Below are 18,926 nucleotides of genomic sequence, written 5' to 3'. Positions count from 1 at the left end.
TCTCTGGGTCTGTTTGACCTACACTCATGCAGTCATCTGTGGAGCAAAGTCTAGAAAAACCTTGGAAGGGAGCAGGAACCCATGCTCTAGTCTGGCTGCTCTGGCCAGCTGCCGTGCCCCTCTGGGTGCCCCTGCCTGCATCCGTCACCCCAGGTATTCCCAGGTCCTTACTGGGCCTCGCAGTCTTGAAGTTGACGGGGTGGAAGCCGCCAGTGAGGGCAGCGGATGAGTCGGTGATGTCCGTGTCGAAGTCCCGGCAGTTGCGGCGGTACACCACCACCCCCACCACCATGAGGACGCCCACGACGACGAAGATGGACACCACGAGGCCCGCGTACAGAGCCACATCCCCCGAGGCCTCCAGAACTGCGGGCACAGGAGGGCTGTGTGAGGGGCAGGGGCAGAGACCTGGGGCAGAGAGACCTGGGGTAGAGACCCAAGTCTGGGGGCAGATACACAAATCCCAGGGTAGAGACCCACATCTGGGGGCAGAGACCCAGGTCCCAAGGCAGAGACCCAAGGTTGGGGGCAGAGACTCAGGTCCTGGGGTAGAGGCCCAAGTCTGGGGGCAGAGACTCAGATCCCAGGGCAGAGACCCAGGTCCCCAGATAGAGATCCTAGTCTGGGGACAGAGACCCAGGTCCCGGGGCAGACCTGCACTATGCTAGCTCCTGGTCTGAGCCCTGCCACAACTGGCTGGGACCTCAGACAAGCCTGAACTGCTCTGTGCATCAGTCTCTACAAGTAAAAGGGTCTCAAATCCCCTGTCCTGCTTCCCTCTCGGCGCAGGAGGAGAGGCAAAATGACTTGTGGTCAGTCCCAACAGTGAATTCATTGCTCACTGCTGAGAAAGAGACAAGGGCTGCAGCTCAGTTTGTCCTGTCCCAGCCAGGATGTAAGCTCAGGGCCCCGTCGCAGCCTGCAGCACATCCCAGGGCCCGAGGTCCCCGCTCCCAGGACTCTCTGCAAGCGGCCATCCTGAGCTCAACTCGCATCCTATGCTGAGGGTGGGGGGTGGAGGCAGAGGGGGAGCAGGAGGAGAGAATGAGATGCAGGCGATGGGGTGGAGAGAAGGTGAACAGGTGGGGGGAGGAAGGGGCTCAGGGAGGCCACCCACCGCTACACGTCCCTCCCCCCGGCAGGCTGCTACACAGCTGCAAAGAGCTCTACAGGGGCCAGGCAGGAACGAGTCATGGTCACCAGGCAGCGTCCACGGCGGCGCCGTCCAACCGCACTTTCCGCAATGATGCACGTTCTATGTCTGTGTGGTCCCATGACAGCCACCAGCTGCTTGTGGCTCATGAACAACTAAAGTGTGGCCAGAGGCACTGAGGAACTAGTCTACACAAGCGTATTTAATTTTAACTGACTTAACTAGAAGTCGAAAGAGCCGCAGGTGGCCAGAGGCCACCACGCTGGACAGCCCACGGCCAGAGCCAAGATGCCTGCTCTTCCCTCTTGCTTGTTCTGGGAGCTCCAGGAAGCAAATTCCAGTCTCCCCTCCTGCTTTCCTTGCCTGGACCCTCCCAAGCCCACCTCCCTGGTGTCTGCCCATTTTTGTCACCTTCTCGGGCCCCATCTCTCCCCAGAGGCCCTCATTCTTGGGCTCCCCAGAGGATCCCAGCACCCAGGGGGAGGGGTGGGGGGCTGCCACAGGAGGCCCTCGGGGCTTGGCTCTGCCTCCTGATGGTCTCCCTGACGACTGGGGGGGTCACCAGCCCACCCCTCCCCAACCCCCGCTCCGTGAGCTGGGCCCAGGGCCTCACTGCTTGATTTTTATGATTCTGAATTATTTGGAAATTATGGTTTCATTACCACAGGTCAACCTGCCTAAGCAGCTTTACTGCTCTGGTGCTGCTACGGCACAGCCTGGGGGAGTCGGTGGACCAGTCCCTTGGGGCTGACGCTGGGCCGTGGGTTTCCTGGAGAACCTAGTCCTACTGTTGGGGGTACAGTAAGGGGCACCGGGACGGGTGGGTGTGGGCCTGTGTGCTGGCTCTGTCGCAGAGAGGAAGGCTGAGGGCACAAGGCTAAGAGCACCAGCTTTGGCCATATAACTATTTAGGTTCAAATCTGGCTGGATCCTCGAGTAAGTCCCCTCCTCACTCTGAGACTCAGCTTCTCCTATAATGGGAGGGTCGGGATGGTGCCCTTCCTGTCAGCTGCGGGCCCGCCAGTCTGCGCGGGATGGAGGCCATGACGTGTGCGGTACTGGGGGCTGGGGACCCCATGGAGGGCTGGTGAGGGGGCACCTTCAAGTCTCCCTGTCCCCCACCCTGCCCTGCACCCCACACCCTGGAAAAGCCAGCCAAGGAGAACCAAGGATCCCCAGAGGAAAGAGGACAGCCATGAAATGGGACTTACGGTGGCTTTTGGGGTCACTTAGAGTTTTCTTATCTGTCGAGGGAAATAAAGGGAAAGACAATGACATGGGTGGCAGAGAAAGGATGGTGAAGGTGACAGGAAATGCGCAGATGAGATGATGCATGGGGCAGGTGGGCAGAGGCCCCAGGGGCTACTCTACTGCAGCCGGCACCTGAGGCCTGGGGCTGGCTGGGGGCAGGGGGGTCCTCATCCGGCTCAAGCCCCCACCCCAGGGCCCGCTGTCCCAAGGACTCACTCTGCACGCACAGCCCGTCCGTGCAGTTCTTGGAGTCGAGCAGGGTCCCGCTGCAGTCTCGGCCTCCGTTCTGGGGCGGAGGCGCCATGCACTCGCGGCTGCGCCAGTGGGCACACTCGGTGCTGCAGGCTGACCACTTGCTCCACTCTGTCCACGCTCCATCGACTGCAGGAGCACCGCACCCAGCACGTGGGAACACAGGCACGCACCGTTACGTATGCAGAGCACAGCAGTGCACACACCCCCACGCACCCACGCACGCACGATGGCGGGAGAGGAACCAACGACACACAAGCCACGTGGAGAGACCCACCCCCAGCCACACCGCCCTGTGCCAGCACAGTCAGGGGCACCAAGGGGGCACACACAACACAGATACACACCTAAGGTCACTCACACAGCTAGAGCCAGTGCACTCACGCAGACTCAAACCCAGAGCAAACACACCACGTTGTTCACATAAAACCAGAAGAGACGGGACAAAACCATACATTCAAGGACCCACAGACAGGGACGCACAGGGTGAGACAAAGATGAGAGGAGACCAGGGGATATTTGTGGGATTCGGGGTGGTGGTCAAGATGTGTCTACATTAAGGGCAGGAGCATAGGCTCCTCTGACCCCTCGGCGGTGCTGGGACCCTGGCCCTGGGGCCTGACACTGAGAACCCTCAGCCCGGAGGACAGAAGAGCCCCCCTCAGACTGAGGCTCAGAGCCCCCGTCTCTGTCTCTCCCATGGCCGGGCACAGAATGAGAGGCCAGAGGCTGCACCATCCTGTCCGGCCCGCTCAGCTGGCCATGGGCCCCAGGACAGCACCTTCCACTCCCCACGATATGGGGAGAGTGGCCATCCTGAGTGCGGGGTACCCCTAGGGCCGGGGCCCGGGGTGGGACCGGGTGTGGGTAGGATGCCAGCTGGCCCATGGCCTTACCTGGGCACACGGTGGTGCAGGCGGTCTTTTGGAAGGCCTGGCCCTCACAGAAGGCGCCTCCGTTGAGCGGGGCCGGGTTGGTGCAGGTCCGGGTGCGCTTTTGCCAGCCACGGCCGCAGCGGTTGGAGCAGGGCGTCCACTCGGCCCAGCTGGACCAGCCCCCGTTCACTGCAAGGGCAGCGGGTGTCACCCGCTTGGCCCAGCTCTGTGACCCGTGCCCCCGCCCCCATCTCCAGAGTGACACAGCCCTTCTGCTGAGGCCTGGCCTTTCCTAACTGGACCCCTCCTGTCGTGGCACCGGGGACTCAGTGACTAGCAGCCAGATCGGGACTGCAACCACCAGCACCAGAGGGGACCAGGGAGGTCAGGGCCTATTCCAGCTCTCATGGTACAATGGTGAACGGAGGTCCAGAGAGGGCTGACACTTACCTAAGGCCGCCCGGTAATGGAGGACCTGGGGCTGGAACCCGACATAGGGTTCTTTCTAGCACACTCGAGGCATCTCAGCTATAGCTCTGGCCCTCCCACCCAAGAGAACAGAAGGAATAGCCCACAGGCCCAGGCAGCGGTTCCTCACTCTGCTGGGACACTAGGCCCCGTTCCAACCCCAAACCCATGAGTGCACACTTGACTGCTAGCTTTGCCGTGTGATCTTGGGGAAGGCACCTCCCCTCTCTGGGCCCATCCTCCCACCTGTCCTCCAGGGTCCTGCTGGCCTCCTGGGCAGGACGCGGTGAGGCAGGCATGTGGCCTCGGCCCTCCCACTCCCCTGGCCAGGCTGTCCCCACGTGGGGCCCGTACCATAGACAGTGACCGTGGCAGTGGTACTTCGGCGCTTGGCGACAATGTTCTTGGCCACACAGGTGTAGTTGGCTGTATCTGACAGGCGGGCCTGGCGGATGATGAGGTTGTGGTCGATGGTGAGCAGGAAGTTGGTGTCCTGGGTGGGGTCGATGATGTCCTCGTTCTTCAGCCACTCCACCTGCAGGAGCGCGGTTGGGGGGGCGTGAGCGCCCAGCACCTATTCACCTGCATCCGGGCAGGGGCCTGCTCTGGAGGGGAGAGGCGGCCCGGCCGTAAACAGGACAGGGGTTCTATCCACATCCACACACGGTGGTGACACAGTGAGGCAACACCTTCATGAGCCAGGCACTGCGCTGGGCTCCGCAGAACCCAGGGGTTGTGACGACCACCCACCAGCTGGACGGTCCCAGAAAGGGACTTACACCAGCCTCGGTTTCATCAACCGTAGAGCAGAATTTCTTAGCATCTACACCACGGGCTGTTTCAAGCATGAAACAAGTGAGTGTGGAAAGTGTGAACAGTACTCTCCATAAGTACAATAAGCATTAGCTAGTACTGCGGGCCTTCACCGAGAGGCAAAGGCCACGTGGGGGGCATCCAGGCTCGGACACGCACATTCCGAGACACTTTGGCATCCATAAAGCTGAGACTTTGGCTTCCGGGAGGGGGGGGGGGAGGAGGATCTGGCCACAGGCACTTCCCTTGCAAGAGACTGAGCCTGGGGTGCGCCCAAGCAGCCCCTCAGGGATCTGGCCCCGCTCGGCCCCATGCCTCCGGGTTCTGCCTCTGGAGGCCCCAGCCGGGGTCTAGCGCATGCTGAGTTCTGCAGAGGTGCTAGCTCCCTTCTCGGGCTCCAGCCTCGATAATTCCCATCTACGAAATGGGGCGAGCTCTGGGAGGCTGGCGGTAGATACCCCGCCTGGCTATTCCCCTCATCCTTGCTCACCTCAGCCACAGGCACCCCCTCTGGTGGGCGACATTGCAGAAGAACCTCCTGGTCCAGGGGCACTTCCTTGCCCAGAGGCTCCTGATCGAAGTTCTTGCGCAGGTCTGGAGAAGGAAGAGGGGTCCCCGGGCACAATTAGGCAGAACAGAAGCCCGAAGCGCCCGGCTGCAGCCACTAGGTGGCAGTGCGCACCAAGGGAATGGGCTCTCCCCGGGGTCGGGACTATAGGATGGCGAGGAAGCGGGCAGCTCCCTTACACCCAAGTAGGTGAAAGGGGCCCTTAGGAATCCTGTGGCCTGAGCTGGCCCAGGTCTGGGTCTAGGAGGCCTCTCTGAGCGGACACCCATGTGCCCTGATGTCGCTGCGGATGCCCCCCCACAGATGGGGGGTTTTCTCTGCAGGATGCACCAGCCGGGGAAGGGGCCCCCGGGGAGTGGGGTGGGGGTGTCGGGACGGCGTACATGCGATGCGGACATAGGCCCGGCGACTCTTGGTGGTGCCCGCGGAGCTCCAGGCCACGCACTGGCACCAGTAGTCCTCCAGCCCGAACAGCTCCTCCACCTGCTGCCGTGACACCTCGATCTGTACCTCCCGTACCCGCAGGCCTGAGAGGAGGAGACAGGCATCAGGAGGGCGCAGGGCGGTGGAGGTGAAGCGCAGGGCATGGCACCGTGACCTCTGCCTCTCTTCTGCCAATGCCTCCCGTTTCCATCTATTTCCTCATCCCTTCTGCCTCCTTCCGGCCCCGAGCCGCCGCGGCCACTCACCCCGAGATGGCCACAGAGGGCGCGAGCCTCCACCCCGTGCGATGCACTTCCTGCCCTAAAGCCAGTGTGTGCTCCTCAAGATGCACAAATGCCAGGTCCTTCCCCTGGTTGTGCCCTCAGGTCTTCACAACATAAAGGCCTAGATCCTCCACGTGGCCTTTGGGCCCTACACAGTCTATCCACGACAGCCTCACTGGGCATCTCCCCCACCCCACCCGACCTCACCCCACCCCCAGCCACAGGGCCTTTGCATATCCAGTTCCCTGCCTGAACACCCTGTCCTCTCTGTGCCCCCTGGACTCCTAGTCCCTATTGGCTTTGGGCTGGGCCTCGCTTCCAGAGGGGTGGCCCCCCTGACCCTGGCCCACCCCCCACCCACTCTCAAAGTGCCCCGCTAAGCACTGGGCTATGCAGTGATCATTCCTGCCCAGCCTGGTTTCCTCACGGCACTGACCACTATCTGGAACTCTGTCACCTATCGCTGTGGTGGTGTGTTAATGATGTATTTCCTGTAGGGGAATAAAGAGGGCTTTGCCCTGTTTACTGCTGTGGCCCAGGACCTGGCACAGACGAGGTGTTCCACAAATACGTGAAGGAAGAGAGCGTGTGGCCTCTCTCTGGTTAGGAGCTGGAGCTGGTGGGAGGCCCCTCTTCTGGGGAGCCCCCCATCTCTCAACAGCTCCCTGCCAGGGCCTGGAGGCGTCACTGGATAACTGGTTCCACCAGCTACCCAGAGAGGATCAACCACTCTTCTGCTAATCCTCAACAAAGCCCTTTATGCTCAGAAAAGGAGTGAACCCCCTTGGATTAGGATGCCCACCCAAAGCTCTTCCCCAAAGCCTGTGGGAGGACTGCGAGGCCTCCTCCTCCAGGAAGCCCTTCCTGACTACCCTGGTTTCAGAATTCTTAAAGCTGCTCCGCCCTACCGTGTATCCCCAGCTCATCCTCTCATGCTTACACGTGAGTTCTGATAAGCCCCTTGAGGGCAGGATGGTCAACTGTACCCTCTGTGGTACTGTGGCATGGTGGGCACACAGTAGGTGTAGGGTTGGATGGTTTGGCAACTCTTGGCCCCAACCTTACTCCCCAGCCATGTGATCTTCACTAAGTTACTCAGCCTCTCTGAGCCTCAGTTGCCTCATCACAGTTAGACACTCAGGGTAAACTCTGAATGAAGCACGACGATTACTCTGCCACAGCTGAACACAAATCTACTGGAAGGTCATTTGGATCCCGTCCAGCTCCTTCCTCCCATGTGAGGAAACAGAGGCTCAGAGAGGGTCGGGGGGCAGGCCGCAAGTCCTACCTCAAGATGCCAGCTGAGCTGAGATCAGCTATCTGGGGTCTTGCCCTGGTCAGAGCTCTATCCCCAAATGCATGACCTCTTTGGACCTCTCCTAGTGAAGTCCGTGGCCTTAACTGTCCTGGATCATGGGGTAGGATGGCCTTTGCACTGGGAGCCCAGACAGTGAGGAAAACCTCCTCCTGGTGGCCAGGGATCTAAATGGGAGGAAGCTGGGGGTTTGCCACTGGGGAGCACCAGGAGGGAAGAGGCTGCTTCTTGGGGGAGTGGCTTGACAAGCAATGTTGTGTGACCCGGGGCAGCACAGCCAGGACCCCTGCCCCTTATTCATCAGGCTGTGAAACTGGAATGGGGTCCCTCCTAAGGGGGTCATCCTATCCAGAAGCACCCAACAGCCCGACAGAGAAACCAGCACCCAGTGGGGCTTAACCCCTTGGTGACGGTCACCAGCAGAGAGGAGACCGGGACCTTCCATCTCCCAGACCTGGGCCCCAGCGCCAGGTGTCCCCCTCCGGCACAGCGGCCAAGTGGCAGGTGGCGCCTGAGCCAGGACACCCAGGATTGGGCCACTTGCCCCGACCTGGCATGAGCTGGTGGGTGGGCTCGTCTTGCCTCTTCTGGCCCACAGCTGTCATCCTCTGTTCTCCCGGGCCCAGAGAGCGCCAGGGCAGGGAGCAGCAGGCTGAGGTGGAACCAGCCACACTGCTGCCAAGGGAGTGCCCACAGGACCACTGTCTATTCTTTGTAGCTAATGGGGACTAGAGTGCCCCAATTTCTGGGGCTGGCAGGGCTTGTGTGCCTAGTAGCAGGGGAGTAGGAGCCATGCTGTTACTATTACTAGTAATTGCAGGGTTTGCGAGAGACCCCAGCAGGGTACACCATCCCTTTGCTCTGTCTGGACCCCCACGACTGACCCCTGATATAGGCCGGTGGGGCCCAGGGGGATGGAGAAATAAGGACAGGCTTCAAGAGGAAAGAGGCGAAGGAGAAAACCAGAAAGAGGATGGAAGACAGGGGGTTTACTGAGTGCCTGCTTGGTCCTGGCACTATGCTCAACATTGTACAGACACCACCTTGTTTCATTCCCACCAGCACCTTCCGTTACCATCCCAGTTTACAAAGAGAGGAAGTGGGGCTCAGAGAGGGTGAGTGACTTCCCAGAGTCACACAGCCAGAGAATGGGGGCAGTGAGGGTATGTTTCTTTTATTTTTCTCTTTAAAAAAAAGGGGGGGGGATTTTTAAATTTTTAGAGTTTGGGCAGGCAGGAGACTCCACATCTATTTATTTTTAATTTTGGCAAAATCTTATATAACCTAAAACTTACCATTTTAATATCTACCGTTGAGTGGCATTAAGTACATTTTGGGGTATGGTGTTAAGCCTGGATGGTTCTGAAATCTGCTAGCTTTTCAAAGAAAAATTAAAGTTGCAAGGAGGGAGAAGGGAGAGGGCGTGAGGAGAGCATGTTGGGGGGAAGCAGAGAGACATAAAAAGAGAGAGAGACAGGGGTGAGAAGGGACAGGTGGGAAAGACAGAAGGAAACAAGAAAAGGCTGAAAAAGGAGGAACAGGACGAGGCAAGAGGTAGTAGCAGCAGAACCAAAGCTGAGGCGGGCTGTGGGGTGAGGGGCCCTCGGAGCTGGGGCCTGGCTAGGGCTGCCTGACATTGGCCACCTGCAGGTCACCAGCAGCAGGCGGCCCCGTCCCAGCCTGAGTCCTGGAAAGGACCCCCTGAGGGACCTGGGGACAGATAAGCCTCCACCTGGCCTCGGGGGCACGGCTGTGGGGGGGTGCCCGGGACCCCACATGCACCCTACTCTCAGCATCTGGGCTCTGTCCCAGCACCACCTCTATGGTTATTTCCATAATAATACCAACCTCGGGCTTTAAAAGGAAAACAGCTGACGTCTATGAAGGAGACGCAGCATTCTTACAAAGGGGAACAGACTCACTTCCCACAAACATGAATGATGGTCTAGGATTTGGGGTACGTGCAGGGCTGGGGGGTGGGGGGAGCCGAGGGCAGTTCCTCTTTGTCACACAGGGAGCGTAGCAGGGGCTGAGGTGTGCATGCGTGTGTGCCTGTAAGAACCCAGCCCTGCCCCAGACTGCTCCCTGATGTAGGCGGGAGATGGAGAGAAACCAGAAATGGCAATGAGCACTCGGCAAGGATTCGGGGCTCTTGCATTTGGTGAACCAAAGTCAGACTGGGACATGTGGTCAACCACTGGGGAGATCCTGACCCAGGATGAATCCCAGAGGGGAAACTGAGGCCCAGGGGGCTGCCACGGCCGAGTGAGGTCCCACATGGAGCCCAGAGTGGAGCCAGGCCCAGGACGCAGTGTCCCTGGCACCCCCCGGGGCCTGCCCTAGTGTCCTGGGGGTGACCAAACCAGGGAGGCAGGCTCACCAGTGGCCTCATCCAGGCCCTCCTGCGTGATGTGGTCATTCTGGCTGACCCACTCGCCGTTGCACTTGAAGTAGATCTGTGTGGCAGGGAAGGCGCGGCAGCGCAGCTCCACGGGCTTGTTCTTCACGATGTAGGCGTCCTGGGGCTCCTGGAGGAAGTGGGGCAGGGGCTCGGCCGGCGCCGACGGGAAGGAGTCAGGGAGCACCTCGCTGCCAGAATCAGTGCCTGCAGAGGGAGGGTAGGCTTCGTGAGGCTGCAGGCTAGGAGGAGGGGTGGGCAGCTGGACGCCAGGGAGGACGGCGCTGTGACCTGGGCAAGGTCTGGCACTCCTGGGGGCCTCGGTTTCCCCAGCCCACCCAGCTTTTAAGAGTTTGTGCTTTGGAGCCAGTCCTAGCTCTATAATGCTGGGTGATTCTTTACAGACAGATGTCAGAGTGGCCTGGAGAGCTGAAGTGACCCGTCTGGGTGAGGAGCTCTCCCCAGTGTCCCCTGCACTGGACCTACTGAGTCTACCCTCCAGTTGCTGACAGTGATGCCCCCAACCATGAAGGGCTGGAATGGGGCTGAGGCTGGAGCACAAAGCAGGCCAGCTCTGCCCTGAAGCCACAGCTGCCCTTTGCAGCCCCAGCTGATGGAAGTGGGGAGATGAGCCAGGACCCGCAGAGGCATAAGGTGGGGTGATGTGAGATGGCTGCACCGGGCCTGGATTCCTTGATGCCTGGCCCTCCAACAGGGCCTCCTCCTCCAGAAAACCCAAGGCAGGCGCAGCATAAAGGGGGAAACCACCTCCCCAGCCGTGTCTCTGCCCCACGCCTTAGCCTTTCCCACCTCGGCCAAACCCACATCCTCCACCCTGACAACAGACAAGGAAACTGCAGAGCCTGGGGTCTCAACAACGTCCTCCCCAACCAGGGGCCAAATGGGAACCCTGGTCCGCCTGCCCCCCTGGAAAGAGCAGAGCCTCAGGAGGTGAGACAAACAGGAAGGGAGAGGGGCCGGCCTCTTCCAGCGCCGGGAGGGAGGGAAACTAGGCCAGGCCAGCCTATTGGTCCACTGTCCACTTAGGAAAATTGACTTTCCAACACGAAGCGTCAGTCAGGTGGCTGGGACAAGCGGTGGGGGGGCCTGTCCTCCTCTGCGAAGCTCCAGAGGGAATGAATCCAATTGCAGGGTGTGCATCTGCCCGCCCCTCACTGCCAGCTGTGGCCTGTCACTGTTCCAGCACTCCAGTCCCTCAAAGAGGGGTGGGGTCCCAGGAGGTCACGATGGGACACGCTCGGCCCTAGGGAGCTCCCGATGTACAAAGGGGGCAAGGGGACACTCCGTTCTCCAAGAGCAGAATGAACAAAGTGTGCCTGGCATGCCAAGCTGTGCCATCCCTTTGGGGACCCTGGAGCTCCTGCTAAGGGTGGGGGTGGGGGGCTGCAGGGGCTCTGAGAGCATGCACAGGCTGTCGCTGGCTCTGGATGCTGGGTCGCAGGTAGGCTGCCTGTGTGCGACCTGCAGGAGTGAAGGGGAAGCCAGCCAGAAGGTGTCAATCCAGCTCCATCTAGCACATTCTGTGTGGTCCTAGGACAGCCCTTTAACTCCGAGCTTGTTACTTTGTCTCTGAAGGTGGCAGGGAGGTAAACACCCTCCCCCAGGCTGTTTTGAGGACCACATGAGCTAGACAAGCAAGGGTGCCCAGGAGGGGCCTAGCACATAGCAGGTGCAAGTTGTGGCATGAAAATGGCAACAAACACTTGCCTCACATTAGGTGCTCTGTTTTTAGTACTTTACACAGCTAACTTACCTAACTCTTGGAACAGCCTTATAAGGTATTTATGCAAGTCTTCAGTTTACATGGGGGAAAACTGAGGCTCAGAGAGGCTAAAAAACTTGTTCTAAGGGCACAGAGCTAGCAAGAGACAGAGCCAAGGTCTGAACCCAATAAACAGATTCCAGCGTCTGGGATGCCACCCAGGACCCCACACTGCATGTCACTGGAGTAGCTCCATAACATGGTGAGTGTCCCTGCATCTGAGAATCCTAATAGATCCTGACACCAGCCAGGACCCTACAACTCTAAGAGCTGTTTCACCGAGGCTTGTGGGCAGCTACACTGGGAATAGCACTGAGGATTCCAGAGCTTCTCCACACCCACATCCTTCAGCCAGGCAGGGAGACACCTTCTTTGGAGGTTAGAAGACTGGCCACCCTGAGGGTCTGAGAGCTTGGGCAGCTGATGGCAAGATGAAACAGCGCCCGGGGAACTGGGCACTGGGTCTCCCAGTGGCATGTGGGCAACAGAGCACCGGCAAGGCTCCGTGCCCACCCCGCACTGCCAGCACCCTGCTTCAGTCTCAGGCCTGGGGAGACTGCAGCCCTTACTGACCTCAGGCACCTCATCTGTGAAATGAGGGGGAACCAGGCCTCCCCCTGGGGGGGGTAGCAGCCCCAGAGAAGGTGTGTGGGAGCCTGTGGGTCCAGGTGCCTTCTACCTCTACCTTCTAACGTGCAGCCCCCAGGTGATGGCTGCCCTGGCTCTCTGCGGCACTGCAGGCTGTATTTATGACTTTGTTTTATAACCCTAATGCGGCTCATTTATAAAGCAGGCGCAGACGCGGCTGAGCAAAGTAAACATTAGACATCCATTAGTGCAGTAGGCCCGGGTCTGGCGGCCCCCGGCCCTGCCCTCCCTGCCCCAGCCCTCCTCTCCACCCTGGCACGAAGCTTCCTCTCTGGCCTTGGCAGGACTGCGGCCGGGCATCCTCACGGGTGCCTCTCTAGCACAGCAGTGCAGGGGGGGTGGCTCTTGATGTAGCCACTGTCCCTTTGCAGCGTCCCCACCCCCCAAGGCAGGCATGCTGGATTCAGATGCTGCTGGGAGCCAAGAAGGATCAGGTCTGACCTGAGACTCCCTCCGCAGGCGGGCCACGGGCAGACTAGATGCTTGCCAGGCGTGGAGTAGGTGCTCAGTGAATGCAAATTAAATAAAAGTGGGGCGGGGCAGTCCTGGTGAACAGCTAGGCTGGACACCTCTCCTCCTCCTTGGCCCTGCCTTGGGCCCTCGTGGCCCAGGGAGACTCCACAGGCGTCCCGGCTGAGGGTGGCCTGAGCCTGTCCTGCAGGGGCCAGCCTGGAGGAAGAAGAGTGATGGAGTTTCAGGGTCCCCGGGGCCTTCCTCTGCCTCATGCTTTCCTACGAACTCACTGGGTCCCGCAACAACCCACACAGAGCTTCCAAAATGTCTTTGGTCTTTAGTGTCTTGGTTAATTTTTACCCCAAGGCCAAGAGAAGTTCCTAGTGGTTCTGTTTATTAGTTAGATCCAAACAGCTTGTGTGCCTGTGTCTGTGTGCGCGCTAACAACCTGGTAGCCATCTGAAAAAACAACACCCATAAGTTGAAAGAAAAAATAAGATTTGTATTCCACTCCTAAACAGCCACAGCGACTAGCAATGGGAATGTGCTTGCCGCTTGCACACGGCACAACTTCTCAGGTCTTGCAATCAGACTGGACCCCCGCCCCTGCCACCCATCGTCTGTCTGAGTCCTTCCAAATGCTCACCTCCCACCTTTGCAGAGAGAGGACGGCGTGTGAAGGGAAAAAGCAGGGTATCATGTGATATTTTTCGATTTTGAAATCGAAAGCTATCCTGAGCTAACAGCTGTGGTGGTGTCTGGCAGCTGTTCAGGACGGCTGTCTTTCCTCCAGATGAATTAACTTCCCACAGCACCCCTGGGAACGTGTGCAGCACCCTGGGGTGCTTTGGCACACCGTTTGGGAACCACAGCCCTATGCGGTAGGTATTCTCATTACGCTCCTCTTACAGATGAGGAAATGGAGCCCAAGAGAGATGAAGTAACCGGCACGGGGCTATGCAGCTAGGAAGCGAATCTGGGCGGTCGGATACCTAAACCTGACTTCTGAATTGGAATTGGCATTGACTTCCACTATGTGGCAGGCATTTCAAGTATTTTGCCCCATTTACTTCCCACAACCCCCAAGGTGAGGATTATCTTCCCATTTTCCAGATGAAGACATGGGGCTCCTAGGGACTTGCCCCATAGCAAGGTCACCTGGTCAATGGGAGGCAGCCCATATCTCTCCGTCACCTGTCACCCTGGCTTCGCTACATCTTTCCCCTCAGTGCCATCCTTACAGAGGAGACTCAAACACCTGAGAGGCGCCCCCGGGGGAGGAGAGCCTGCCTCGGCCAGGCCAGGTCCGGGTCTGGATCTGGATTTCCTGCCGGTGGGAAAAGGTCCCACGTGAAGTGTGTTTTTCTAATAGGAGTCCTCATTTAAAATGCAAGCTGCCTCTAAAGCCACATGCACGAATGGCCCAGCTATCCCAGCATGAGGGAAGGAGGACGCATCCTGGGCCAGGTGGAGCCACAGACGGTCAAACCCTGGAAAAGCCCAGGAGCTCTGGGTTTGCAGCCCAGCCGGGGACTGGCGCTGCTGCTGGCCTTCCTCTCAAGCCTTACTCTGGTTCCTTCACCCTGAGACTGGAAGGTGCCGTAAGCGGAACCTGTCGGCCTATGACGGTGTCCTACTGGGTCCATCTTTAACTCCAGAAGTGAGTGTCCTGCACGTGTGGTCACCTTTTTTGCCACTGTTATTCCTAGCTCAAAGGCCCCGCACAGACTGTGGTCCTGAGGCACAGTATGGGGGGAACCCAGAGAGGGAGGAGGGGGGAGGCACTATTTGCAGCTGGGCTCTCCCAACCAGGCCCAGGCCCTCCCACCCCAGGCCTCAGATCAAGAGGACCACCAGCGCCTCCAGGTGGGACCCCTGTGGGTGCCATTCAAACCCTCACTTCCAATTTACCTACAGCTGCCCGTCTGAGGGCCCTTGTCAGCTGGTCTCACGTGGACGCAGATGCACAGGGAGAGAGGTTACCGTCAGGGCCGTCTTGTCCAACACCTCCTCCCCCCCCCCCCACTCTATCCAACCTTGATTTACACACCTCCAGGGACAGGGAACTCACCACTGCTTTTCTGAGCCAGGTCCTCTTCTGAACGGACCTAACAGAAAAGTCCTTCTTTTCAACTGAAATGTGCTGAGCTTCCCACCATTGCCACAATTTTAACCTCTGAGGTTCACAAAAGAGTGTTTCCTCTTCCAGCGTGACAGCTTCCCAGCCCCTGGAGCGTGTAGGCGCCTTCCCTGGCCTTCTCTCCTTGCTCTCAAATATTCATGAGATGCAGCTTTGCACACCGCTGCCCGCCCCCCATGGCTTCCTCATGGACAAGCTCCATTTTGCTCCCAACCCACTTAAAATGTGGGAGAGGTGACCAGGGCGGGGGCTGGCAGGTGCATCCCGGCTCCCGGCAGCTCCAAGCTTCCTTAGCAGTTTTGGGGAGCGGGAGCACAACTCACCTTCCCTGGTGTTCCCCACATTGTTTGGGACTGAATAACCATCACCCAGTAGGGGAGCGGGAGCCTGCAGGACACAGCCAGGAGCCCGAGCCCCATCTCCACCCCACGGGAGGAGCCGTGCTAGGTTGAATGCTCCTTCTGGGGGGCTGGGCTTGTGCAGGGCCCAGCGTGGGGACACAGGTTCCCTCACTTGGCAGGGAGGAGGTCAAGGCCACAGGTTTGTTTCAGAATCGAAGCCACTAGAATAAGCAGGAGCCAGAGCCTTGGTGGTGAACAAAGTGGCCTCAGGACAGAAGTGAAGAGACTGTATTTTCCAGAGGTTCCCCCTGAGAGGAGGGGGGGCTATGGCTACAGGGTCCAGACATTTCCTGAAAGAGAGGCTATCACCAGATGCCCAGGGAAGCCAGTGGGCTTCCGCTTCCCTTACAGTGACCCTGAGAGCAACGGGTTCCAATCTCCAGTCCGCCACTGGGACTTTGGGAAGGTTGTTTCACCTCTCGGGTCATCGATGGGATGCAGAGGAGTCCCAATCGGAGAGGCCTGGAGCCCTACATTCCACCCTGAGACAGAAAGTGACTCATCAACATCACGCAGCAAATCAGGAGCCAAGCCGGGCCAGAGCGCAGTCTCGGCTTCGGGGCTCAGGCGGGGAGACAGCAGGCCAGGCCAGGGCAGCAGTGCCTCTATCCGCCCCCCGGCCTGGGGCAGAAACCCACTAGCACCCATCTCAGCGGGGGCCACCTCTGGTCTGGCCACGGGGCAGGGACCGCAGCACGAGGCTGCGGTGGTTCATAGGAGGGCCTGGGTTGGGGTCCCCCGGTGGTGACAAGGCCAGGCCTGAGAGCCCGAGGCTCAGGCTCAGCAGCGGGAGGTGGGCATCTGGAGCAGGGCCCTGCGTCTCCAGGGCGGGCTGGCCCACGCCGACGGGGCAGGGCCAGGAGGGGAGCAGAGGAGCAGGCGGGAGGTGAGGGACAGAGAAACACCCCACGCTGGGCACATTCATCATCAGCAATCACAGTCTCCAGCCCCTGGACGCGCGGGCTGATTCTCGCCAGACTTGACCTCCCACTGCATGGAAAATCTCTTCCATTCACCGCGAGGCTGATGTGCCCAGTGGGGAGTGTGGAGAGTGGGGGGGGGGGGGGAGCCCACTTATTATTATGTTTTAAAAACACATACGCCCCCCCATGGAAGGACCCCTCCCTGAACACAAAGCCCTTCTTCCATCTGGCCCTGGCTTCTGGCGGCTGTGGGGTCCAGGCCGGGGCCCCCCTCAGAGGCGGTTACAATGGCCGTTACTGATGACAAATGGGGGCTGGCGGGCTTGGGGGACGCGGAGTTACTCCTAACAAAAGAGGCCCCTTGCACAGCCCTTTTTCCCATACCCTCTGTGCCCATGACATCACTTCCTGTGCTGGCCACGGGAAGTGGCCTCACTGGGACGGCCACCTGGGGCAGGAGCTTGCATCCTGGCCGATCCTGAGAAATGTCTCCCCTGGAAGGGCTCAAGGGCAGGCAAAGGAGCTGATGGGAGGTTTGGGGTTGAGGCCCCAGGGTAGGCACAGGGTCCTGGAAGGGAGCCCGGACCCCATTTAACTGGGGTACACACGACTTACAAAGTCGGGAGGGACACTACGGTTATTGGGGCTCCCCTCAGATGCTCAGTGGAGCCTGAGGAGGCGTATTCCACACCCAAGAGTCCAGGCGCTCCCCGCACACCTCTCCTTTGGCCACTGGACCCCCTAGGCCTGGGCCTCTCCCAGGGCTGATTTCTGGTGGCTCCCCTTCCGAGCCTCAGATGTCGGGGTGTCACTATGCCTGGAGGTTCAGGCCCCAAGGAGAGGGCACTCTGCTTTGCCCTCTTCTCACAGACAAGGCGCTCAAAGCCCTCTTATGCATCACACTCTAGATTATAACCTTTCACCAGCACGCAGTGTGATAACAAACATCATCAACCCAACGATCCTGCGGAGGAGGGGTTCATGTCACGGAGGAGCAGACGGAGGCTCCCAGCTACCAAGAAAGCTCTTCTTGTTAAACCACAGGCCTCCTTTGGCCCACAGTGCCCCTGAGGGATTAGCTATTTCTCTGCCCATTTTGCAGATGAGCAAATAGAGTCTCACCAGAGTTTACCAGCTCGCCGGAAGGGAAGAGGGTCTTGGTTTTGTCACCCCAGCACCTGGCCTCGCTACCTCTGAGGGCCTGACAAGTCCCAGATTGTTCTGGATGCCCCAGACAAGCAGAGATCCATCCTAGCCTGGAGGGACCTGTGCTAGCCCACTGCGGCCCCCGAGATGTCACACTCAGACACACACACTCACCCCAGCGGACACCTGCAGACCCTACCTGCGGTCACAGGCCACCAGCCTCCCCTTGGATCCCCAGAGAGCCCCGCTAGGGCTGGGACAGTGACTCTGTTCTTAGGGCTGTTTATGTCAATGCTCTAAGGCAATGGCTGTGGCTCTGGCCCATGGGGGGCCCTCTATCCTATTTGGTCATCTGTCCCCCATTCAGGGATGGCATGGGGTGTGTCTGACTTGTTCCAGTCCTACCTAGGGAGGCCTCCCCTTCCTCCCGGGCATCCTGCCCATGCTGCTGATGGACCTGGATGCTGCTAGGCAAACCTTCAAGGTGTGCCTCAAACCACATGACTGTCCCCCAACACTCGCTACAGTCCCCAAGCCCATGTCCTCCCACCAGGACCTCCTCTCTGTGCTCCCTACCTCCCCCTCCAATCCCCTCTCCTCACAGCTGCTGGAGCCCTCTCATGAAACAGAGAGAAATCTCCCTCTCCTGCTTGCACCGTCTGGCTGCCATTTGCACCTGTAATGAGGTCTCACCTGTCACCGAACCCTCTGACTTCAGATGCTCACCCATTGCCACTGTGCTCCAAGTGCCCCACCTCGGGCGTGGTCCTGCCCCTTGAATATGCCTCCTTTATTCCACAGGGCCTTTGCTGTTCTCTCCTGGAATGCAGGCACACCGCCGGCCAATCTCCCTGTGCTCCTGTGGCGACTCTCGGTCACTGAGACCCCAGTGCCACCTGCCCCTCCCGAGCGAGGCCCTCCCTGACCGCCCCGTGGACACCGACCCTCCTTGGCTCTCCCCCGTATCGTCTGCAGGTTGTCTTGGGGTTTTTTGTTGTTTTGCTTGTTTGTGTGTTTTCCTTGACAGTTCATCACTCTCTGGAATACCTTCTTCCTGTATTTGATTGTTTGCTGTCTGTGTCTGGACAGGTCTGCTCTCTGGAAGGCAAGCTCCTGGAGAACCTGGAAATCCTGTTTGCTTGTTTAGCTGGGCCTACTGGGGATGCAGAACTTTCTCCAACACCTGGGGTGGCAGGTGGAGGTGGGAGGAAGTGGCCAGAGGAGATGACTGTGCACAGGTTGGGCCAACCCCACCTGAGCCATGGGAGGCAGTCCCTTTGGAAACCCCGATCCTCTAGGATGCCACTAACAAATGGAACCTCAGAGACCATCTAATCCTCTAGGACGTGGAGATCAGAGAGGGTGTGGCCTGGCTTCAAAATCACACAGCACCTGAGCAGCAGATCCAGTAGAGACACTGGGCTCTAGACTCCCAGGGCAGGAGGAGGGAATTTATCTTTAAAATCCTCCTTTTCCTTCTAATGAAGGCCTTTTCTTGGCCTTGTTTTTTGGCCTTTTCTGATTACAATTTAGGAAGAAAGAAAAATGAGAATAAAAACCACCCATCACCACCCCCAGTTTACCAGAATTAACATGGGACAATGGTCCTCCTGGACTTTTTTAGATATGACA

General features: G+C 59.0%; 1 protein-coding gene across 2 annotated transcripts in view; it reads right to left on the bottom strand.

The window, feature by feature from the left end:
- UNC5B (unc-5 netrin receptor B) overlaps nucleotides 1–18,926 on the bottom strand; it is an 80,706-nt gene that overhangs the window by 10,991 nt on the left and 50,789 nt on the right. The window contains exons 2-9 of one of the 2 annotated variants that reach the window (XM_038534250.1): nucleotides 9,783–10,007; nucleotides 5,764–5,907; nucleotides 5,303–5,406; nucleotides 4,354–4,534; nucleotides 3,553–3,720; nucleotides 2,621–2,785; nucleotides 2,365–2,397; nucleotides 172–366 (exon numbers count right to left, since the gene is read on the bottom strand). In XM_038534250.1, coding sequence (XP_038390178.1) covers nucleotides 172–366; nucleotides 2,365–2,397; nucleotides 2,621–2,785; nucleotides 3,553–3,720; nucleotides 4,354–4,534; nucleotides 5,303–5,406; nucleotides 5,764–5,907; nucleotides 9,783–10,007 — 1,215 coding nt within the window. The remainder of the gene's footprint in view (nucleotides 1–171; nucleotides 367–2,364; nucleotides 2,398–2,620; nucleotides 2,786–3,552; nucleotides 3,721–4,353; nucleotides 4,535–5,302; nucleotides 5,407–5,763; nucleotides 5,908–9,782; nucleotides 10,008–18,926) is intronic. The other variant, XM_038534251.1, reaches the window with a different exon arrangement.

The sequence above is a fragment of the Canis lupus genome, chromosome 4 (assembly GCF_011100685.1).
Source record: "Canis lupus familiaris isolate Mischka breed German Shepherd chromosome 4, alternate assembly UU_Cfam_GSD_1.0, whole genome shotgun sequence".
NCBI lineage: Eukaryota > Metazoa > Chordata > Mammalia > Carnivora > Canidae > Canis > Canis lupus.
Note: the sequence above shows the minus strand (reverse complement) of the source record. Positions and strands in the feature narration are given on the sequence as shown.